This window comes from Mastigoproctus giganteus, chromosome 4 (genome assembly GCF_048544385.1).
Source record: "Mastigoproctus giganteus isolate SK-2022 chromosome 4, ASM4854438v1, whole genome shotgun sequence".
NCBI lineage: Eukaryota > Metazoa > Arthropoda > Arachnida > Uropygi > Thelyphonidae > Mastigoproctus > Mastigoproctus giganteus.
The window spans coordinates 77,445,153-77,470,473 of NC_143578.1; the positions used below are offsets into that span (position 1 = coordinate 77,445,153).

General features: G+C 38.7%; 1 protein-coding gene across 1 annotated transcript in view; it reads right to left on the reverse strand.

Annotated features, from left to right (window-relative positions):
* Positions 1 to 25,321, reverse strand: part of LOC150086853 (dnaJ homolog subfamily C member 2) — a 451,294-nt gene that overhangs the window by 128,463 nt on the left and 297,510 nt on the right. The window contains exon 10 of the mRNA XM_090371629.1: positions 1,524 to 1,592. Coding sequence (XP_090227755.1) covers positions 1,524 to 1,592 — 69 coding nt within the window. The remainder of the gene's footprint in view (positions 1 to 1,523; positions 1,593 to 25,321) is intronic.

Sequence of the window (25,321 nt, forward strand, 5' to 3'; positions counted from 1 at the left end):
AAACATCAGCATTAGTGGAAAAGTTAGTAGACGGAGAGCCGTCTACCATCACCCGCAGTGAGCAATCAGAGAGAAACCTGGATACCCAATTACAAAGAACAGCTTGGCAAACCATAAAAAGGAAGCTTATTTAGAAGACCATCATGCCAAACACGATCGAAAGCCTTTGAAATGTCAAGGCTTGAGTTTCACCAAACGTTTCCATTGAATTTGTACATAGATGGATAACATAAGCCAGAATATCACCAGTGGATCGACACTGATGGAATCCGTACTGGCAATCGTTGATCAGATGAAAGATTTCCAGATAGTTTAAGAGTTGGCAGTTAATTGATTTCTCCATTACTTTGAAAAGAGTAGAGGTAATCGCAATGGGATGATAATTGGATGGAAGGGATTTGTCACTCTTTTTAGGAACTGGCTGGATTTGAGCAAACTTCCAAGCAGAAGGAAAAATACCTTTGAAAGAAAGTGAAACAAGACATCACAAAACAGGAGTAAGTTCAGGGACAGGCACAGGTTTTGAGAACAAGCGGAGAAATACCATCAGGACTTGGTGCTTTCTTAGCATCAGATTCATCAAAATCCTACTGACATCTTGTTGATGGAAAAACCCACAGGAGATCTTGAATGGAGAGTACTGGAAAAGGTTTGAGGTGATTTACCAAGGGCAATACATGAGTTGAAAGAAAAATAGGATGCTAGTAGGTCAGCTTTATCTTTGGCTGATGTGGCAACAGAACCATCTGGTTTTGACAGCGGTGAGAACAGAGATGGATAAAAACTGCGGTCATTAGGCTTTGGCAAGAGACCAGAATTGCTCAGCTACTATTTGGACAAGAAGCAAGTTTTCTACTCTTAGCCTGTTCAAAATCTAGTTTGTACTTATTAATAACTGCTTTACAAAGCAGAAATAATACTTAATAATAACTTTTGATTATTATGCAAGGTTGCTTATAGAAACATAGTATGGGAAATATTTTATAATAAAAATTCAGAAATATTAAACGATTTCAGAGAATACAGGCTTAGTGGTTCGCATTTAAAAATATTGTGTTGAAAGGGGTTCGCAATAAAAAATATTACGTTTGAAGGAGTTCGTGATTCAAAAAACGTTGGGAACCGCTGTTTTAAAGAATATACTTAAGAGATTTCTGATTGATAGATAATATGCTTGTCAACTCTGCCCAGTTATTCACATGAGTATTAATGACATTAAGCAGACAAGCTGGTCAAGAAATGCAGGGTCAGGTTGGGAGTAAAAAAAAAAAAAAAGGTTAATCATAATGAAATTGTGATGGACTTCACAAAGTTCACAGGTGAATTGATCTGCTTGACCCGTACTTGGTTACAGAAGGAATTTATTTGGTAATGATATAATTCAATTGAACAGTGTAGGTTACTTAAAATTAAAATCTTGATAAGTTCAAAACAGAAGGATGCACATAAAGCTAAACTAAATTTTTATTATAGCAATCATATTTTATTAAAAACGTTTTTCATTTATAATCAATGCTAAGTACCTGGGCTTTTGTTTCCTCCTCTTCTTTTTCTCTAGCACGTTTCTCAGTTTCAAAAATTTCTTGACGTTTCTTTAAAAAATAAAATATATTTCTGTTATTAAATATAGTATTACCTAGATTAAAAGTGCATCAGAAACAATGTAGGGGACACGTTCAGATTTATAAAAGGTAATGTGCATTTCAGCTCCAATTATTTTTTGCTTTTCTTTTAATTACAAGGTGTGTGGCTATTAAATAATAAGACTGTTGCAATAAAATAAATATAATGAAATATTTCTCACAAGTTATCCCCTTCAAAATAATTGCCATGGGCTTGCACACATTGTTCTATACATTTCTTGCAAGCATAGAAACATTTCTGGAAGACATCTTCTGTAAGCCCTTTTTAACACTTTGGTCATTTTTTTTCTGAATTACTTCACTGGACTGAAAATGGATTCCCTAAAGTATATTTTTCAGTTTATGGAAAAGAAAAAGGTCACAAGAGGATAGGTCTGGCAAGCAGGGTGCAAGTACACACAGAAGGATTCGTTTTTGGCCAGAAACTAGCAAACAGTCTTGATGGAGTATCCTTCCACAATTCAAGTCTCTTCCATCAAATATTTTCATGCACCTTTGTAGAACATCAGTGTAGTATGTTTTATTGATAATTGATTTGGTGCGATACATTCAGCCATAATAATTCCTTTAATATCAAAGAAAACAAGAAGCATTGTTTTCATCTTTGATTTTGGCATTCTTGCTTTTTTGGTCTAAGGGATTGTTTTGTCTTCCATTGTATTGACTGTCTTTTAGTTTCTCGGTTGTACTGGAACAGCCAATTTTCTTCCGAAGTAATAACAGTACTCAGAAAGTCTGAAACATCTTCACAAACTTGGGAGTCTTCTCGTGAATAACTTTTCAGTTAAAACTTGACTGTTTCTTTGTCCATATGGAGTTCTGATATAACCATTCTAATGCTTAAATGACAATCATTTCTAATGATGTCCTTACCTGCACTTACTTGTCCTCTCCCAACCCTGGGTGGCACTCACCCAGAAAGGAGACCCCCCCCCCCAAGTGGTAGAAATAAAAGCTGATGAGGAAAGATCCCCAAGTTGGGGTGCCTGTCAGTGCTCTGTCCCACACTGGCTAGTGGTCAAACCCTACTGACCAGTGTCAGCATCCCACACACACACCGGTTAAGTAGCCACGGCCTGGTGTCTGCCAGAATGAGCATGGGGCCATAGTGGGTCCATATGCTCATCAGTTTATTCAGTGAGAGGGGGAGAGAGAATTTATTACTCTAATTACACTCAGTCACTCTACTCTCATTCTAATTTTATAAGTTTTTCTTACATTTTCTATTTAAAATTTTGTTTTTTGTTAATTATTTTTATTTATTTATTTATTATTATTTTTTTTACTTGCATCCATCTTCTTTCACACACCAGGGGAGGGAGGAATGCAATAGTGTCTAGTGTAACTTAAATGTAATAATATGCAAAAATAAGATTAAATTAAAATTAATTTAGCATTACCAATTACTTAAGAACTAAACATAGAAATGGTACTGAAAACATGTTTTTTTTTTTTGTTAGTTGTTGGCACATCGGCTTCTGTGGCCATATTGGACCTCCCAAAGTTTTTGCATTATGTACTCTGATCCAAGCCTGAGGCGGGATTTGAACCCGCAACCTTTGGGTTGCCAGGCACTTTACCCACCGGGCTAGCCCAGTCGGCAAAACATGGGTTGTGTTCCTTTGCTCTCTCTCACACACACACACATACTTTCATCCATTTCGCTTATTATTATATTTTCTTTCTTTCTTTCTGCACTGAACCCACCCCAGGGCACCCCAACACACTATTAATTTTCTGTTGAGGTGTAGCCTTGGCTGCATGTCTTACATGCCAGGAAGCTATGCAGTGGACGTGTTGCTGTTGGTAGTAATACTAAAGTCAGTTGGGATTAAGGATTATTACTGGGATAAATATATATACTAAATAAATGTGTTTTCATTTGCCCAATCTCTTTCATTTGTTTCTATCATTCCCATTTACCATAATACTCAGTCACTCTCTTTTTCTTCCATACAGGGCCACTTTCTTTCACCATAACTCTCTTTCATTTTACATTTCACTACTTTCACTCTTTATTACATCCATTCATTCACTTGATTCTTTCATTCATTACATTCTTTTTTGCCACATTGCACCCTAAACACCTAAGCTTACTGTTGTTTTTCAGCTGGGGTGCATCCCTGGCTGCTGGTACTTATCCCTATATATATATATATATATTTTTTTTTTATGTGAACCCCAAACAAGAGAGGTATTAGAACCTATAGTACTTAGTACCGTGCTTGGGTTGGAGGTTGAGAAGACGAAAGAAGATATTTGTTGACATTGGACTTGAACTTCTGTAGATTGTAATTTTCAGGAAATACATATGAAGGAAGGTTGTTCCAGAAAACGGCAGTTGAATGAATAAATGAGGAAGATGAAAAGTTGGTTTTGTGGGTTTGAAGTTGGACAGTAAATGGATGTTGGCTGGTGGCAGCACGTGTTCGGACTGTTTTCAAAGAAAGAGCGGGAATTATAGAAGCCAATTCAGAAGAAGTGCCCATGGAAGTATCTGTAGAAGAGGCATGCAGCAGAAATAGTACGTCTATGAGAACGCGAGTGGACAGACTCTGTTAGAGATGAATCATTAATTAACCTAACTGCCCTATTCTGAATGGAATCAAGAAACCTGAGAGAGGTTTTGGGGGCACCACCCCAGATGTGGGAACAATATTCCATGGCAGGGCCGATTTGCGATTTATACAGAGTGAGCAGCTGTTTGGAAGAAAAGTAACGCCGAGAGCGAAAGAGAAAACCAAGTTTTTTAGATGCAAAGGAAGCAATATTTGTAATGTGATTGTGCCAAGAGAGATTAGAAGTCAGGGTAATCCCCAAAAGAGATATATCATTTTGCCTAGAAATCGGAGTGTCACTAAAGATAAGCATAGGAGCAGAAGAATCCTTTTTGCGAGACATAAGACAAGACTGAGTTTTAGAAGGGTTGAAATCAACTAAGTTGTCTTTGCCCCACTGGAGAATTACCTAAAGATCAGCATTTAAGGAATTGGTAGCAGATTTTCGAGAAGTTGAACTTGATTGAGCAGGACGAGGTTTCTCAAAATGGAAAGTGGAATGCAATGTGCTATCATCGGCAAAACTATGGATAGGATTTCCAGTCAATAGAAGAAGGTCATTAATATACAAGAGGAAAAGAGTGGGGGAAAGAACTGAACCTTGGGGGACACCGGCATTAGTGGAGAAGTTAGAAGACAGAGAGCCATCTACCATCACCCTCAGTGAGCGATCAGAGAGAAAACTGGATAACCAATTACTAAAAACAGTTGGAAAACCATAAGATGGAAGCTTGTTTAGAAGACCTTTATGCCAAACACGATCAAAAGCCTTTGAGATGTCAAGACTACTTGTGTTTCACCGAACCTTTTCATTGAATTAGTCCATAAATGGGTAACATAAACCAGAATATCACCAGTGGATCGACACTGACGGAATCCATACTGGCGATCTTTGATCAGACGGAAGGTTTCTAGGTAGTTTAAGAGTTGGCAATTAATTGATTTCTCCATTACTTTAGAAAGAGTAGAAGTAATTGCAATGGGACGATAATTGGATGGGAGGGATTTGTCACCCTTTTTAGGAACTGGCTGGATATGAGCAAATTTCCAAGCAGAAGGAAAAACACCTTTGGGATAAGAAAGTGAAAAAAGGCGGCAAAGAACAGGAGTAAGTTCAGGAGCACAGGTTTTGAGAACAAGTGGAGAAATACCATCAGGACCTGGAGCTTTCTTAGCATCAAGATTCATCAAAATCATTCTGATATCCTTTTGACGGAAGACCACAGGAGGCATTGAATGGAGCGTGTTGGGAATGGTGGGAGGTGTTTTACCAAGATCATTAATACATGAGCTCAAACAAAAATGGGATGCTAGCAGGTCAGCTTTATCCTTGGCTGAAGTGACAACAGAACCATCTGGTTTGGACAGAGGTGGGAGCAGAGATGGGCAAAAGTTGCGGCCAATACCTTTGGCAAGAGACCAGAATGCTCGGCTACCATTAGGGCAAGAAGCAAGTTTTCTACTTTTAGCCTGTTCAAACTCTAGTTTGGACTGATTAATAACTGCTTTACAATTGTTGCGAGCTTTGGTGTAGGCAGAAAATGAAACTGAAGAATTTGAAACAAGCCAATTACGATATGCAACATTCTTCTCTTGAACAGCCTTAGCACATTTATTGGAAAACCAAGGTTTAGATAAAGGACGAGATTTTAAAGTGGAGTGTGGGATAAAGGATTCCATTCCTGCAAGAATAATTTCACTGACACAATCTGAGCAAACGTTGACATCAGAAGTTTTGAAACAGTAATCCGACCAAGGAAAAGAAGAAAAGAAGTCTCGCAGGTCATCCTATTTTGCATTCTTGTAATTCCAAACAACACGAGGTTGGGAATAGCCATGAGATAAAGGTTCCATTGGAGAAGAGACAATCGCCAAGTTGTGATCTAAAGTGCCTAAAGGACCTCTCACTTCGACCGTGTACTTAGAGGGGTTGTTTGTGAGAAAAAGATAAAGAGTATTGGCTGTATAATAGGATTGTCTGGTATTCTTGTAGGTAAATGAACAATCTGTGCTAGGTCATTGGTAATTGCAAAAGCCTGAGCATCTTGACCTGCTGGATCGGTGTGACTAGAAAACGGAAGCCAGCTGGAGTTGTGAACATTAAAATCACCAAGGAAAATTACCTCACTGTTAGGAAAGTTGGACTGGAGAAAGTCAAGTTGCAAAGAGAGGAAGTCAAAGAGCTCCAAGTGATTAGTGGAGTTGAGAGAACGGTAGAGACAACAGATGAATTTGACACAATGAGGTAGAGAGATTTTAACCCACAGAAGATCAAAGAGAGGAGATTCCAAATTGCCAAGTCTCTGACAATGAATATCAGAACGGACATATGCACAAGTACCACCTTTGAGACAAAAGAAATCATACAGCGAATAATTTGGGCATCTGAGATGAGCAGTAGTTGAATCAACCAATAACTGAGATTCTGTCAGAAAAAGTACGTGGGGTTTGGCAGACTGCAAGTGGAAATGGACATCATTGAGATCAGAATTGAGACCACGTATATTTGTGAAATGAATTAGGAAGTGCTTGCTAGGTTTAGATCTTTTGGCAGATAAGCTTGCTCTATTAGTTTGACAATTCACGGTGTACTCGATAGTAAGAAAAAGTGGGTGGGACATGCTGTATGAAGTAATGAAATTTTTGGATATGGCATACACGTGGTAAGAATATACCCAGATCCTTGACATAACGTGGCCTCGACAATGCTCCCCGCATACACACTACTCGGACTCCCTCCAGTCACTATCTGGCAGAGTAGAGGTAGCAAGCTTATACACTAGCTGATCCGGAAACCTCCTAGAGAGTTACCAATGGGTTCGGTCCAGTGTACTAACTAGTGGCCGCCCTGCGAACACCATTTTAGAGCTATACCCTCGAAATGTAAGGAATATTGGATCTCGCCACAATGTTCATCATAACCTCAAAAGTCATCAATCATACTGCATGATGGAAGAGATAGGGAAGGGTTGACCGGAACTTGGCTCTAGAGACTAAACATGTGTTCCACCTTCAAGCCTCCAATAAGCAAAGTGGTGGTATTTTACCAGTTGATGAGAGTCATCTACCACCTAGTACTGCCTGGTAACATAGAGGGGCGGCGTTCCTCCATGTAGTGTGGGCACCACACCTCGACCCCTGCTTACGTTGGTTCACACCTGGGTGGTCACCCACCATGTACTTGTGCATGGAGGTTATACCCAGGATTACTAACAGTCCCACCATCCACTTGACTTGAGTGTCACCCGAATATCAGTTCCATCAGCGTTTTAGACTCCCAGGTAGCAAGTACAGTAAACCCCCGCTATTCGCGGTATCTGTATTCGCGGTTTCGCGTATTCGCGGTCGCTGATTTAAACCTAAAGAAATGTGAATTTTAAAGCGCCGGAACATTTTCCGCCATGAAAAAAACATGGGTGTGGCTAAAATCATTTTGCCCAGTCCACAGAGTAGTACAGTCAGTCGTCTTATAACACGTGTTTACACTACACTAATTCAATCTTACACAATTTAGGGGAACGATATTGTATATAACACGAACTGAATTCGCATATGCACGATTCGCCTTTGTGTTTACAAGAAATGGCAGTCGAACGCGGAATCACCCCAACTGAACGCAACACGATAGAAATGAAGAGAAGATTCTGAAAATGTATTTATTTTTTTATAGCAGTGAAGGGGAAACACATTTCACCATAATAACTTAAAAACCAACACAATTACAGCTATCGGTATTATCGCAAATGCAATTAGATAGAGTTCACTACCAGTTTATAACAGATTCCACTAGCAGGAACGCAACTGGAAATTGTTTTTATTGTTTTATGGTAGTAACCCCCAGAAATGTAAAATGTGAGCTAGTGAGGTGTTAATAGAGTTGTCTCTGCCTTTATGGTGTTGTTTATTCGTTTTGCTACACGTTCACAGCTTTATGTGTATCAAGTGTGCCTCCTCATTTTGTAATTGTGCTTTATTCTCTAAAAATGAGTAAAAATAACTTAAAAGGTGTAAAAAGGAAGTGTCCTGCGCTCAATGGGTGGGGGGTGACAAAATCGCGAGCGCGGATGTTTCAAGCTAATCCTTGTTCAGTATGTGTAATGCGCTTGTCATAGAAGGTTTCATCTCTTGCTTTTAATTGATACGTTTACAAAAGTGAAAAATCTACCATTTTGCAGTGTGTTGATGTAAACAGACTTTTTCGAGCGTGTTAAAGTTAAAAGAAAGTGATTTTATTGTGGACAAGTTCTTTTCTAATCCTACAAAAATATGGCCGCGAATAAAAAGGGAACTGTGAAAAGATCAAAGAAGGTGATGACATTAGCGAGTAAAATTGAATTGTTAGACAAAATTTCTAATGGTGAAAGTGTCTCCTCAGTGGCAAAACATTATAAAATCAATGAGTCAACGGTACGATCAATCAAGAAATCGGAAGAAAAAATCCGCCGTAGTGTCCGTGAAAACGCGCTAATTGCATCAAAAATTTGCTCTATAACTCGTGATGTGAAATTAGAAAAAATGGAAAAGGCTTTAAATCTGTGGATAGAAGACCGAACTCAAAATAAAATTCCGTTAAGTTCACTTATCATTCGTGAAAAGGCAAAATACCTTTATCAACACTACACTTTAGTGAAACTGGTGATAGCACTCGCGGGATAAGTTTTTTAGCCAGCAAAGGCTGGTTTGAAAGATTTAAAAATCGATATGGTTATTTTTCGCCCAGCAACCCATGTTCTTGATATGTTTTTGAAAGGTTTCTTTAAAATGTCTAATAAATATGTACAGTATTACATTTAATAAATTGTTTCTTATTTTCATTTCGATGCCTTATGCTTTTTTTTTTTTTTTTATGTACTTACTCTCTACGTTTGTCTATGTACATAGTCATATTATGTAGGTAAATACACATAATACGTACAGACAAAATTTTAGACTAATTTTTGTTATATATTTCATACTTTGGAACGGAACCCTTTTATTACCATGGGCGCCATAACTCAGTATTCGGGTTTTCAGTATTCGCGGAATTTCTCAGGAACGTAACCCCCGCGAATAGCGGGGGTTTACTGTACAGCTTGTCTGGCATATCTGAGAGAATGTCTGTGACAACCTCAAGGACCTGGAGTGGTGTACAACAAAAACCATACATCATCTTGTGTAACACATTTTTAACAAAGAAAGATAGATGCAATTATTAGCACTCTGTTGCATTGTTGCAATTAAGAAAATATACAACTTTTTTGTAATTGCATTCCTTATATTGTTAAAATAACAGATGGCAGTGCAAAGTGCATCATTTTAACTACTGCATCAACTAAAATGCTTAACTTAATTATTATGTGGTGCTTACATCATTATGTAAATAATAATATAAGCACTGTTTTGGTCTGAAATTAGCATTATCATTAGAATTGATGAACATCTTGCTTCAAACCATTGATTCCACTACAAGAAGTAGCCAAAATCTGCTCTAATAGTCCCTCAATTCCCACATTTTAATTTTGATTTGGACCTCCCCCCCCATCTTCTGACTGCCACCCGGAGACAGGGGATGATGAGTTTCAGTACAGTACGTATAATGTATTCAGGAACGAAATTTGAGGGGGAAATTTATAACAGCGTGGCCCGCAGTTGAAGGTAGAAGGAATCTGTTTTGTAGAGATGGCATATATTTAAAAAAAGGTGGTTTCAAGGGTATTATTGAGGATACCTTAGAAGTTCAGGGGGACAAGGGTAATATAGATACGTGTTTATCTGATAATATGGGTCAAAGTAACACTTGCACATACCTTGAGTTCTTGTTTGTTACCACAACAGATCATGTTAGCAAGATGTCCTGAGGGCAGAAATTTTTCAAATGAGTGGGTAGCTAATGCCAGGGAAGACAAAAACACTGTGTTAATTGTTTCTACAATAATGTCAGAAGTGTCATCAATAAAATGAGTGAATTCGAACTGCTGATTAGGACAAGTAATGCTGACATAATAGGGATTATGGAAACGTTGTGCTACCCGAAGATAGGGGATGATGAGTTTCAGTAAATTATGTAAAATGTATTTAGGAAGGTTAGGGAAGATAGAAGGGGTGGTGGTGGTGGTGGTTGGGGGCTCATACTTCTTATCAAAAGTAGCCTGAGTGCAATAAAAGCTTTCCCAGATTCAGACCTTTCACATGCTAGTATAGAAACTATATGGTGTGAGATAGTTGAAAGTAAAGGTATAATGAGAGTGGGAGTAATCTACAGGCTAGGTGAGTGCAAAGATTATGATGAGAGCCTCTACATGAAAATGGAATGGGCAAGTAAGCACGAATGTCTTATTATGGGCTATATTAGCATTAGTAGAGGCATATGATGCAAGAAAGCAAGCTTACGCAGCATCAGCCAAAAAAAACACACTTCCACTTAGTATTAGTATTGGCCGCATGGTGCAAGAAAGCCTATGGCTTATGCTGCACCAGCCAAAAAAAAAAAAAAAAAAAAATCTGAACAAAACAATGATAAAAACAAAAAAAAAAATAAAATAAAATAAATAAATAAATAACTAAATAATAATAATTAATAAAAAAAAAAAAAGGGAAATTAAACCTATCATCCTATGCGCTTCCCTTACCCGAAAGTACTATCCAGATGACCTTTGAATTTCCCCAAACTGTCGGCCTCTACCACCCATGAAGGTAACTTATTCCAGTAATTTATAACTCCCTGGCTAAAATAAAACTTCCTGCAGTCCAATCTAAACATTTCCCCCCCGTAACTTGAATTTATGTCCCCTAGTTCTAGCATCATTTATAATCTTGAAAATTTTGTCCTCATTCATTTTACTGATGCCTCTCAGAGCCTTAAACACCTCAGTTAAATCTCCTCTAAGGTGTCTAGTTTCCAAACTCTGCAACCCACATATTCGAAGTCTTTCTTCATAAGGACGCCCTTTTGCCGATCTCACCATTAGGTGCGGTCTCCATACTTGAACACAGTATTCCAAGTGTGGTCTAACATAAGCCTTATATAATGGGATTATCACGTCCGTATCTCTACTTGCAAAAGTTCGATAGATCATCGATAGGACACCATGGGCCTTCCTTGCAACCTGTTTACAATGCTCAAAGAATTTCATGTCTGACCGTATTGTAACACCCAAGTCCCTTTCCTCCAGTACTGGGTTTAGTTGAACTCCACCAAGTGAATAAGTTTTTTTGGGATTACTGTTTCCCAGGTGTAATACCTTACACTTTGTTGGATTAAAGCATAGCTGCCATTTTTCTGACCATTCCTGAAGTCTATCTAGGTCTCTCTGAAGAAGCTCAGCTTGACAGTGATCATTAACTACTCTACCAATTTTAATATCATCTGCAAATTTAGACATCCGCCCTCTATCCCTTCATCAATGTCGTTTATGAAAATTAAAAACAACAGTGGTCCTAATACTGATCCTTGGGGAATCCCACTTCTTACATCAACCCAATCTGAGGAATAGCCATTTATCACAACCCTCTGCCTCCTGCCCTGAAGCTATCCTTCTATCCATCTAAGGATTTTCCCAGTGATTCCAACCTGTTCCAGCTTATAAAGCAACCGCTCATGTGGGACTGAGTCAAAAGCTTTGCTGAAATCTAAATAAACAATGTCGAAATTATTCCCTAAATCCAGCTCGTGAGCGACCCTTTCGAAATAGCGAACCAGATTTGTTAAACATGATTTTCCCTTTACAAAACCATGCTGAGTATCCTTGAGAATTTCAATTCTATCCAAATGATCCTGAATTCCACCCTTGATCATTGCCTCAATGATTTTCCCTACTACTTAAGTCAGACTGACAGGTCGATAATTTCCAACTTCACTTTTAGAGCCACCCTTATGTATGGGAGATACATTTGCACTTTTCCAATCCAAGGGAATCTCCCCAGAGTCTAGTGATGCTTGCATAATTAGCCTCAATGGTTCAATGCACTCGCTTGTCGCCTCTCTTAAGATTATAGGGTACATTCCATCAATCCTGGAGCCTTACTGGTCTGTAGGCTCGAAAGTTTTTTCATTAAATAATCTTGCGAAATTTCAATATCATTGAAATTTTGTATTTAATTACATATTTTTTAACTTCGCTCCCATAATTTCCCATTGCCACAAAAGGCTTTTCATTTGTAAATATCGATGCAAAATAACTGTTGAGTTCATCTGCAACGGCAGCTGGTGTATTTATTACTATCCCCTTTCCCTTACATAAAGGTCCGATCTGGTTTGTCCTGCTCTTCTTGGCATTTATATATGTGAAGAATTCTTTATCCTCCTCTTTGCTCTGTTTGCTAGTGATTTCTCATAAACTGCCTTTGCCTGTCGAGCCTTTTTTGTGCCTCTATTACACATCACCTTGTATCTGTTATAGGCTTCAGTACTTTTTTATTGCTCTGTAACCTTTCCATGCCACCTTTTTCTGCTCAAGTAATGTGGCAACTTCACTATTCATCCAACTTGGAACCCTTCTCGTGGAGTATTTTTTTAATGGTATATATTCATTCAAGGCATCTGTGATTAATGTTTTAAAAGCGTACCACATTTCAATTGTATTCATTCTCTGCGCGATATCTACCCAGTTAATAGAAGCCATGTAGTACCTTAAGGCATCGTAATTTCCTTTTCTGAAATTAAAACCCATTCCTTTGCCTTTTACTTCTGCTACCTCTCTCGTCATCATCCACCGTAGAACTCTGTGATCACTTCCTGCTACTGGTTGCTCTACTGTCAACCCTGTTATGTCATCTGATTCATGTGTGATGATGAGGTCTAGGATATTCTTTTCTCTAGTACTTTCCCTGACATGTTGATACAAATAACAGTCATCTAGTTGATTTAAAAATTTTGTTCCCCACGTCGAGTTTCCTTCCCATTTACTCCAATCAATTAGAGGCAAATTGAAATCACCCATAATAAGGCATTGACCCTTACTTGCCCATTCCATTTGCATGTAGAGGCTTTTGTCATAATCTTCACAATCACCTGGTCTGTAGATTACTCCAACTCGCATTATACCTTTGTTTCCCACTATCTCACACCATACAGACTCTATACTAGCATGTGAAATGTCTGAATCCGGGAAAGCTATCGTCGCACTCAGGCTGCTTCTGATAAGAAGCATTACCCCACCACCCCTTCTATCTAACCTATCCTTCCTAAATACATTATACAAGCCGTACTGAAACTCATCATCCCCAATTTCCGGGTGGCACCATGTCTCTGTAAGCCCTATTATGTCCGCATTACTTGTTTTAACCAGCAGTTCGAATTCGCTCATTTTATTGACGACACTTCTAACGTTACTGTATAAACAATTAAGATTTACTGTTCTTATATATTTAACAACCCTAACACAATCCTTGAAGTTTTTTTGGCTCTCTTCCCTGATATTAGCTACCCGCTCACATGAAACGTTTCTGCCTGCAGAACATCTAGATAATACGTCTCCAGTTGGGGTAACAGATAAGAACTCTTAAGGTATGTGCAAGAGTTACTTTGACCAATATTATCAGATAAACGCGTGTCAGTATTACCCACATCCCCCCTAACTAGCAATTTACCTGAACCTTTAAGGTATCCTCAATAATACTGGCAAAAACTTTTGCACCACCTTTGTTTAAGTGTATCCCTTCTCTACAAAACAAATTCCTTCTACCTACAAGTGTGGGCCATGCTGATAGAAATTTACCCCCTAAAGCCTTGCAGATTCCTTCAAGTCTTGAGTTACACAAGGCTCTTAACATATAATCCCTCCTATCGTGTCTGGGCAGAATTGCAGACACATAGACATTATGGCCTAGCTCGCGACCATGGTCCATTTCCTCAGCATGGTCCTGTATTTTATCAACAAATCGTCAGATCGTGTACGTTTAATATCATTTGTCCCCACATGAATAATAATATTTTCTTTACCCCCTTTAAAATCTGACAATCTGTTGGTGACATCATCAATAGTTGCTCCCGGCAGACATACCCTGGTTCTGCTCCACCTATCCTTATTACAAAAAATATTCCCCATTTCCCTGACAATGGAGTCTCCTAATAAAACAATGTCCTTTTTAACCAGAGTAGTTTTTCTGTTTTGAGGCTCGAATCGGATGTGCATTACTTGGTAGATTGCTGGAGTTTTGAGTCCCTGACGAGCTCCCAGATGCATTATTTTCCAGGGCAAGCACTCGTTTTTTCAGGGACTCAAATTGTTCCATCAGTGCACCAAATTGTAATTTAAGATCGGTGCACTCCTTACATCGATCACAAAGAAAAGAATCCCCAGGTGAGGTAGGATTAGTCACCAGGTTGACCTTGGAAAACATTCCACAGGTTCCACAACAGATTAAATCATTACTCACCCGTAAATTGCCATCGGCTATTTCCGTGTGAGTCATGATACCCTGTGACGTGTTTAAGGCAGATCTTGTAACTATCATTATAAAATTAAATAAATATCAATGAAAGTAACTTTAAAAAATTATATCTATAATATTATTAAAATCAAACAGTTACAGGAAAACCTATAACAAAATAATCCAACAATATCTAAATAAATCAAATATTTAAAAGCACTATCCAAAAGTAAACCACTTAACTGAGGAGCCCTGTCTAAGCGTGTCCGCTCACCTCAAATGCCAACAGTCTATCCTTCACCCAACACTTCACCCCTCCATTCATTAGGAATACCTGTCCAGCTGAGCCTTAAATTTATTTAGGCTATCAAACAACAAGGGATGGAAGTCTGTTCTACCAACCAACTACCTGCTGGCTAAAAGCAAATTTCCACACATCTATCCTACATCTGTCTTTCATCAATTTAAATTTATGAACTCTCAGGTGATTATTCTGAGCAAGAGGAAAAATCCTATCAGCACTGAGCATACTCAAACCATTCAAGGCTTTATACACCTCTATCAGATCACCTCGCCGGTGCCTAGTCTGCAGACACTGTAATTTGCAAAACTTAAGCCTTTCTTCGTAAGAGCAACCCTTTGTTCCATTCACTAATCTTGTTGCCCTTCTCTGTACTCGTTCCAACAGCTCTACATCCTTCTTGAAATGAGGCCTCCAGACCTGTATACAGTACTCTAGGTGTGGCCTGACCATTGCCTTATACAAGGGAATAATCACCTCCTTATCCCTACTAGAAAAATTCCTGTATATCATTGACAAGACACCATGTGTGTCTACACTGCTCAGAGAACTTCATATCTGCCTACACAATTACCCCAGGTCCTTTTCATTCTCTACCACTGTCAGTGTAGTACCACAGAGTTGATATGTTGCTCTGGGATTACTGCTTCCCATATGTAATACTTTACATTTGTCAATGTTAAACTTCATTTGCCACCTCTCAGCCCATCTGCTCAACCTTTCCAGATCCTGTTGCAGCAGCATAGCGTCAGTAGTGTCCTTAACAACCCTGCCAACCTTTGTATCGTCTGCAAACTTGGACATTAAGCTTGATATACAATCATCAATATTATTTATTGATGATGATATTAAATTGCCTCTAATTGATTGGAGCAAATGGGAAGGAAACTCTATACGGGGACAAAATATTTAAATCAACTAAATGATTTTCATTTGTACAAACATGTCAAGGAAAGTACTAGGGAAAAGAATATTTTAGACCTCATTATCACCCTTCAACCAGATGGCATAATAGGACTGACAGCACAAGAACCAGTAGCAGGAAGTGATCACAGAGTTCTATCGTGGACGATGAAGAAAGAAAGAGAGAGAGAGAGAGAGAGAGAGAGAGAGAGAGAGAGAGAGAGGAAGCAGTAGTTAAAGGCAAAGGAAATTACGACGGCATAAGGTGTTACATAGCCTCTATTAACTGGGTAGTATCACACAGAGTGAATACAATTGAATTATCATATACCTTTAAAACATTAATCACAGAAGCTTTGAATGATTATGTACAATTAAAAAATACTCCACGAGGAAGATTGCAATTTGGACAATTAAGGAAGTTGCCAGATTATTTGAGCAGAAAAAGATGGCATGGAAAAGTTACAGAGCAATAAAAAGTACTGAAGCCTATAAAAGCTACAAATTGATCTGTAATAGTGCCACAGAAAAGGTTAAGGCAAATGCAGATTACAAGAAATCACTGGAAAAGACAGCAAAGAGTGGGGATAAGGAATTCTTCACATATATAAATGCAAAGAAGAGAAGGATAAAGCAGATCAGACCCTTATGTAATGGACATGGGATAGTATTTGCTACCCCAGCTGAAGTTCCAGATGAACTCAACAGTTACTTTGCATCGATATTTACAAAAGAAAAAAACCTTTGTGTCAATGAGGAATTATGGGAGTGAAGTTGAAAAAATGTAATTAATGATATTGAAATTTCACATGTTTATTTAATGAAAAAACTTTTGAGCTTACAGGCAAGTAAGGCTCCTGGGGTTGATGGCATATACCCTATAATCTTAAGCGAGGCGGCAAGTGAGTGCATTGAAACATTGAAGCTAATTGTGAGAGCATCACTGGACTCAGGAGCAATTCTGTTGAATTGGAAAAGTGCCAATGTACCTCCAATACATAAAGGTGGTTCTAAGAGGGAAATTACTGGCTGGTCAGTCTAACTTCAGTAGTAGGAAAAATCATGGAGACAATGATCAAGGGTGAAATTTAGAGTTATTTAGATAGAAATGGAATTCTGAAAGATACTCAGCATGGTTTTGTAAAGGGAAAATCATGTTTAACTAATCAGGGTCGCTCAAGAACTGGATTTAGGGAATAATTTTGACATTGTTTATTTGGATTTCAGCAAAGCAATTGAATCAGTCCCACATGATTGGTTACTAAGCTGGAACAGCTTGGAATCACAGGGAAAATCCTTAGATAGATAGCTGGATGGCTTCAGGGCAGGAGGTCGTGATAAATGGTTATTCCTCAGATTGGGTTGATGTAAGAAGTGGGGTTTCCCAAGGAGCAATATTGCGACCCCTATTGTTTTTGATTTTCATAAATGACATCAATGACGGGATAGAGGCCGTGATGTCTAAATTTGTAGATGATGTAAAGATTGGTAGAGTGGTTAATGATCACTGCCAAGCAGAGCTTCTTTGGAATGACCTAGATAGACTTCAAGAATGGTCAGAAAAATGGCAACCATGCCTCAATCCAACAAAGTGTAAGATCTTTCTTTAGGTGCACCTGGGAGCAGTAACCTCAAAATAACTTATACACTTGGTGGAGTTGAACTAAAGCCTAGTAGTGAAGGAAAATAGTGGTGGAGGAAATGGATGTAAAGTTCTCCGAGCACTGTAGACAGGTTGCAAGGAAGGCTCATGGTGTCCTATCGGTGATTTATCAAACAATTGCTAGGGATGTCATAATCCCATTATATAAGGCTAATGTTAGACTACACTTGGAACACTGTTTTCAAGTATTCAGACTGCACCTAAAGAAAGACATTGTGCTTCTTGAAAGGGCCCAAAGATGGGTACCTCACCTAGTGAGACCGGCAAAAGGGCACATTATGAGGAAAGAATTTGAATATCTGGGTTGCAGAGCTTAGAAACTAAGCACCTTAGAGAAAACTTGATTGAGGTGTTTAAAGCTCTGAGAGGCATAAGTAAAATCATTGAGGGCGGAATTTTCATAGTTATAAATGATTTTAGAACTAGGAGCTATAATTTCAAGTTATGGGGGGGGGAGATATTTAGACTGGATTGCAGGAAGTTTTATTTAGAGGCTGACAGTTTGGGGGAAATTCATAGGTCAGTTGGATAATTATGGGAGGAGGGAAATGCATAGGTTGTCTATTTCCTTTTCTGCAATTTATTTTTAAAAATTTTCTTATTATTATTTTATTTATTTATTATTATTATTTTTTTTTTTTTGGCTGGTGTAGGTAGCATAAGCCACTGGCATCCTTGCACCATGAGGCCATTGCTAATACTAACATTAATTAACTTTTAGTAAAAGCATGGGGGAAAAAGATGTATGAAAATGATTTGTGTATTTCACTTATGAATTATTCAACCAATCCTTTTCCCCACAAGTTTTTGCCCTCTGTAAATCAACTTTCTTTTCTCCAAAATTTCTTACTGTTTCAATGGTCTTGAATGGCGCCTCCGTAGCCAGGTGGGAAGGAGCAGCAGTGCGTAGCACACGCTTCTTGATTAGACCGGGGTTCGAGCCCGTCACCACCAAATACGGGTATGCGGAAAGGTCAGGGAATGACCACCGCATATCACGGAGCAATATGGCCTTAGTTGCTAATGCTCCTAAAAACCAAATAACAACAACAAATAACAACAACAATGGTCTTGAATATTTTAATATTTTCCCACATAACTTCCTAACTATCTGCCCACAGCACACTTTACTGCTAAACTGCTTACTAAATGGCTCTCATGCTTTGCCTGAACAGTTACTGCTAAAGTTGGATTTTTCAATGCAATATCAAAAGTCTGGTTGGATGCTGAACTAAAAGCTGCCTCTTTAAAGAAAGTTTTAAAAAGAAGCAAAAATCTCCTTCTTCAATTCTCCACAGCCAGGTCAACCTTATTATATCACAGCAATTCCTCCATCATAGTTTGACTTTTCATCTCATTGAATTAAAAACTCAAATTTCTGGAATCAGGAACCACTAAATCTCAGAGAATTCTTTCTCACCCCTCTAACTGTGGAGGTTTCTCACCCTCTAACTTTTCCTACAACTGATCTGAAGCAAGAGTTTGATAATCTGTATAGGTTTAATAATCTCAGTGCACCTGCTCAGGTTGTACTCTGGCTGCCTAACTTTGTTGCTTGTCCTCTTTCACAATTTTTCCTGATTCTCTTAAGAGAACTGATTGTGTTTGCCTATCTATAATTGCCACCACTGGTGGCAATTATAGATAGGTTTATATTCTTTGGTCCTTAGGACCAAAGAATATAAACAAAACATGAACCTTGGAAAACTTTTATTTTACGACTACACAAAACAACCTACATTAATTCTAGTTCGAACACAATTATAATGTGACTTTAAAGATAAACAATAAATATAGGAAACTTACAACTATTCTTTTAAACTTTGTGCAGCAAAATAAATCCTTTTTTTCTATTGATGCAGTATATTTTCCACAAACAAATTTGTTTTAAACTTTGTGCAGCAAAATAAATCCTTTTTTTCTATTGATGCAGTATATTTTCCACAAACAAATTTGTTGAGTTGGCATAGATTTGAAGTGTTGTACTTTTACATTTAGTCATGTAATGTGGATACCACTTACTGTGATCACTTCAGGACACAGTTTAATTAATAACAATAACTGATGAAATAAGAATGCAGCTGTTCAGTGCAGCTTATTGAAGCAGAGCAGAAATGTGTACAAAAAAAGGTGGAAGTCGACAGAAATAAAACATGAAAATAAAGCAACGTAAAATACTTTAATATAACTGCCCACTGTTTCTTCAAGTTGTCAATAAAAGTAAAAACTGTCACAATGTTTCTGGAAATCCATAAAAACCATTAAAAACAAAGAAAATCAAGAATTAGCAAAGGGTTAATGCTCTACTGTAAAACAGACAGACTAGTAGAATTTATACTTTCTTTTACAGAGTAGCTATGCTGACAAATATACAAATGTATGAAACATCAGCAGTAACAAGGAATGCAGAGTTCAAGAACAAATCGGTATGTTATATCATCACTTCCACTGCACATACATAAACCATGATAAGGCAAAAAAGCGATAACATAAACCAACACACTGATTACAATAAACATCAAGGAAGCCGACACAGCCAAAGCAATATTATCATTTGTTCAAATTCAAAACCCTGTGAATTGAAAGACCAGTATCCCATTGTTGTAACTATTTTTTTTTTTTTTAAGTCAGCAAATTCTTCTTCCCCATTTCTCCCACTTTCATTATGGTAAAAAAAAGTTATATATCCAGGGGGGGGGGGGGGGTTGCACCAGGCGTCTTAGGTGCACTAGCATATTTATGTAAAATGTTATTTTCTGTCTGTCTGTCTGTCTGTCTGTCCATCCATATGTAATAACATGACTCTTAAAGGATGGATTTTCACATAATTTTAAATTTTGCTGTTTTAGGAAACTTTGTTGAGCTATCCTAAATTTTTTTTAATATCAGAACAACAGAAATCTCAATTATTTCTTTGTCCATATCTGATTTAATAACTTGCCAAGTGGTTAGATTTTGAATAAAATTTTATATTTTGCTCTTATAAGAATTCTCAAGCCATCCAAATTTCGTTAAAATCACAGTACAGGCAGTTTTCGCTTAACGAGTTCTCGGATTTACGAGATTTTTTCCTCAAGTATCAACAAAAACGAAAATATGAACATTAATTGCAAAAAATGAATGTTAAACATTCATAAATACCACATTCCAAACCAAGTGCATAGATATACAATGCAGTGTACCCTGCTTTACAATATTAATCAGTTCCAGAGACACCGTCGTATCGTTAAAATATCGTAATGTGAACCCAATAACACATTGTTTTTTTGGTAATTCGTTTCAAGATCTCGGAAGTTGAAATTTTCGCTGTATAATTAACTTATTTATATCTCTAAAATGTCATTTTTAAGGTCACGAGCATGACCTTAAGACCATATAAAAGGTCGTGAGCGTGGTTTGTAAATTGTATTAGTTACCAATTCAAATTATTAAAATGCACTACACTTTCATCGTTATCATATGATCCGTTATAAGAATCAATTTTAAACGCCTTTGTGATATTTTTCTAAAGCACATTTCTGGAGGTCACTACCATAAAACAATAAGAACAATTTGTAGTGCATTCTAGTGGAATTTTAGGTTTTTAATTGTGCATGGAAATGTGATGTCTGCAAAACGATCAATAATGACAGCAATAAAGTTGACACAGTGCATCCACCATTTACAGAAAACATTCGGAACAGACTGATCCCATTGGCTGTGATGAGCTGAGAATCCTTGTGAACCCAATTCAAGTAGCCATTACGGAATTGGTATCTGGACTAGATCATTTAAAAGATGCTCACATGCGTCTGACAGAGAATGTAGTTGCAAAACTTGAACATCAGCATAAAATGACAACGGAAAGCAATTCCACCATCATGGAAGCGTTCATCAGCAGTTCCTAAATTGTGATGTCAAGAGTCAACTTCATGGAAAATGAGCTAAGGAACCTCCAGGAGACTTCATCCGACGTCATTTCGAAAATGTAATTCGGCTTCAGTATGATGAAAGCAAACATCGCAGAACTGCATGATAACGTCACATTACTGCACCGATGTAACAAGGACATCAAGCTTATTCTTCTAGATATCTACAATAAAATCGAACTGAATAAGTCCGAGGATTCTAGAGAGCTTACCAACCTTCTCAACGCGCAGGACCTTATTAAGATTTATAAAAATTATGAAAAGACCAATATCGTGTTAATTTGTCCTGAGTGTGAAACGAAATCTAGTCATCATGTTCCTTCTGCTACAAATCCCAGAAGAAGTGACTCCGCTGAAGCCTCGATCGACATCCCTTATCAGGCTGAATCCACTGGTCTCCAACAGCTCCCTTCAGAAGGCAAGAACGAACAGTATTCTTCCCAAGAAAAAAATCATTCTCGATCACAGGAAAAGACAACTGATGAATATCATCCCCCACTCAGGATCAATATCAAGCCATTCCAGGAACAAACATTAGGAGCGAATAAGAGTTTTCAATGCAATGAACGATTTCCCCCTCCTGGAGAACCAGCGTCTGAACTCCAAACCTCCTCTTACCCCTCCTCACATGAATCGAAGGACAGCACCACCCATTCTCTCCCGTCTCAGGTACAAAACTGTTCTGTCCAAAACTCAAAAAACCAAGTACCTGCACCACAAAAGCCCAACTACAACATGAAGCCCACAGTCGGGACTGCTAACTCAACGAAAATGCATGCAATTCCGCTAAAAATCTCTTCACATGAAAAATCAATTTTTGTCTCCAGGCTTTCTCCACAGACAACTGTTGAACAGATGTGGTCTTATTTGAATGAAGACTTAGGTATAGACACAGAAGTTACCAGGCTCACAACCAAACAACCATACTATGCATCATTCAAAATCACCACAGCAGAATCAAACTACAAACTACTCAGCCTTGCATCATCTTGGCCGGCTGGAGCCCTAGTGAAACACTTCTATACTACCAGGATGCAGTATCCCCAACGGATTGAAACCACAAATAATGAAAAGAAAACCTGACTCAGACCCGCCATTAAGTCTAAGTTTGGGAAGGAATATTCCGGTTATACTGAACAAGACCTTCTTAAAGGTTCAAACACTCTCACAGAAGCTTGCCAGCAACATGAGTACCCACCTCTAATGCCAGAGGGAAGATTTATGAAGATTGAGGTGAGAACTACCTCCAGAATGAACCATAGACGATTGATGAAGGCCATCAGAGCTCCAACAAGGGTACATCCAAACTTCTTTAATGTGCACAATTTTCTATCAAAATACTAGAAGTCTGAGAAATAAACTTCAGACAATGGAAATTCTTCTCTTGTCAAGGTTGTACGACATCATTTGTATCACAGAGACATGCTGTCCCCCAATGAAGAAGACCTCGCATTCTCTCAACCTGCTTGCTTCTCGGGCATGTTTGCCACCAGGGAACGGATGACTGGTGGTGGTGGCGTAGGCATTCTCTTCAACACACAAAAATTCTCACTAACTAGCTCAGCCACTCTAAAACAGCTGTTTGAAGCTGGAAGAGCCTCACTCAGCATTCAAGGCCAAAGACTTGACGTGTGCACAGTCTACATCCCTCCCCCTCCTCCCACAGTAAAGAACACTTTACAAGAGATCTCCAACTGGATCATTAATCAATGCCACCCCAAAGCAACATTACTTGTGTGTGAGACTTTAAAATTAGCTCAGGCCAACACAGTTTTCACAGATTGTTATCTTCTAATCTGGATGCAGTAGGTCTGACCCTCCAGAATTTTTTCCCTACCAGAGGCGCTAACCTGTTAGACCTAATATTTGCAAGAGACCCTGTACTGTTGACAGCCAACCTGAAAGAGCCTTCATGTCAGACCATCTACCAGTAGCCCTCATTCTTCCAATCACTTCCAGGACATCCTGGCAACATCAGGCACCAGTTAAGAAGACAGTGATTAGCCCTTCACTCCTCAATCCAGAGAAATGCTGCTTCACAGCATCTATTTTTCCTTGGGAAGCCCTAAACCAATGTCATTCACAGCTCGGGCTGCACTTTCTTACCTGCTGGCTGCAGTCTACTGCTTGAACTGCAGCGTCAAAAACAGTTTTAATCTCCTGTCGAAGCAAAGCACGGTGGACCCAAGATCTCAGCCTTAAATTTCAGAATAAACAAAGACTACATGTAAAATGGAAAGCAAAATCAGACCCAGTAGACAGGATTGCATATTCAAGCCCCCGTGCCCAATAGAAGTTCAATAGTTCAGTAGTTCAATAGAAGGAAATCTGAAGCCATTAAAGCCTACATCGACAAAACAAACAAGAGTGGGAAGGGCACCGTTTAACGCAGGGCATGATGAATTCCCTCAACAACTTATGCCAATCAAATGGCTAGACTACATCAAAAGATTTAAGCCAAAGTCAGAGTCAGACCTTAGGCATTCATAACAGTTGTCAGCAAAATGTCCTCGCTTCCATCATTATCACAAAAAGAGAACTTATCCAGGCCATCAATGATATCCCACCAACGTCTTGCACTGGATATGATGGGGTCCCACAATTCATTCTTAAGAGCATTAGCGTTTTCATAATTGATGCACTCTTAGGTATCTTTAATGGAATCCTCACGACGCAAAGTTTCCCAACAGCATGGAATCAATATATTGTCCGATCCCCAAAACACAAGGAGGGACATCAATTTCACAATTTGGGGCAATAATGAAAGCCTCATATCTCCTCAAAGTCATGGAGAAGTGCCTTCTTCTTATACTAACCAACCAGGTTCTGCCATGTGAATCACCATACATTCACTATGCCTTGAAATGCAGGTCCACCATTACCAACCTACTGCAAACCACCAACACCATTCTGGGGGCTCTACAAGATAGGGCTGAGATGGCAATTGTTTATCTGGATATCCAGTCTGCCTTCTACAGCATACACATCCAGCCCCTCATGTAACTTTGTGAGGATGGATACCAGATAAAAGGCAATATACTGGAATTCTTGAAGTTGCTACTTACGACCGGGGTCCTTCACTTGACTGTGAATAAAAAATCTTTCATAAGGACAGTTTGTGTAGGTGTTTCCCAGGGCGGAGTTCTTTCAGGGCTCCTCTTTACGGCTGCCACCCATACATTCCTGTGCCAGCAAACAGAATTTATCAGTTATGCAGACGACTTGAAGCTCCTCTATCGGATCAACGGGACTGCCCGACCTGATTCTGTTTCTGAAATCATTATCAACAGCCTTAAGAATCTGATTACATACTTGATACAGTTTTCTCTTAAGATAAATCTGCACAAATGGTATTTTCACTCAAATCAAACCCAACGCAACTAAACCTGGAAATCCACGGAACCCCCATCACCCCAGTCACCAAACACAAAGATCTCGGGGTTATATTCGACCCTAAACTCAGTTTCAAACACCATGTTGCAGACATTCACAAGAAGGTCTGCAGATCAAGATGGCTTACCAAACAACACCTCCTTCATGTCACAGAGCTTGAGTACACGCTCCAATACATATACCGGTTTCTGCAGCCAGTCAACACCTATGGTTCAGAAATCTGGGCATCGGCAACGAAAACCACACTAAAAACCATTGCATCTGATGAGTACTGGCTTCTTCGGTGGGTCCTCTTCAAGCATAATCTGCCACCACTCATACATACTTCAGATATCACCCAACTTCAAAATTACAGAAAAGTTCCCAAATGGATATTCGCCCTCCGCTTGCTCGTGTAAATTAAAATGATAGTGGGTGAAGTCAATACGCCAAATTTTTGGCAGATGTGCAATTGGAGGATCCCCCTGAAACCCTTACAAGCCCTTCCCTCTCTGCAGTCTGTGGCATGGAGGTTCAGGATAGGGGATAGATTCCTGCTCATGGAGATGCTCCACAACATCCAGGAGATGGATGTGGACTACAAAAAGTTCATAGAGGACAAA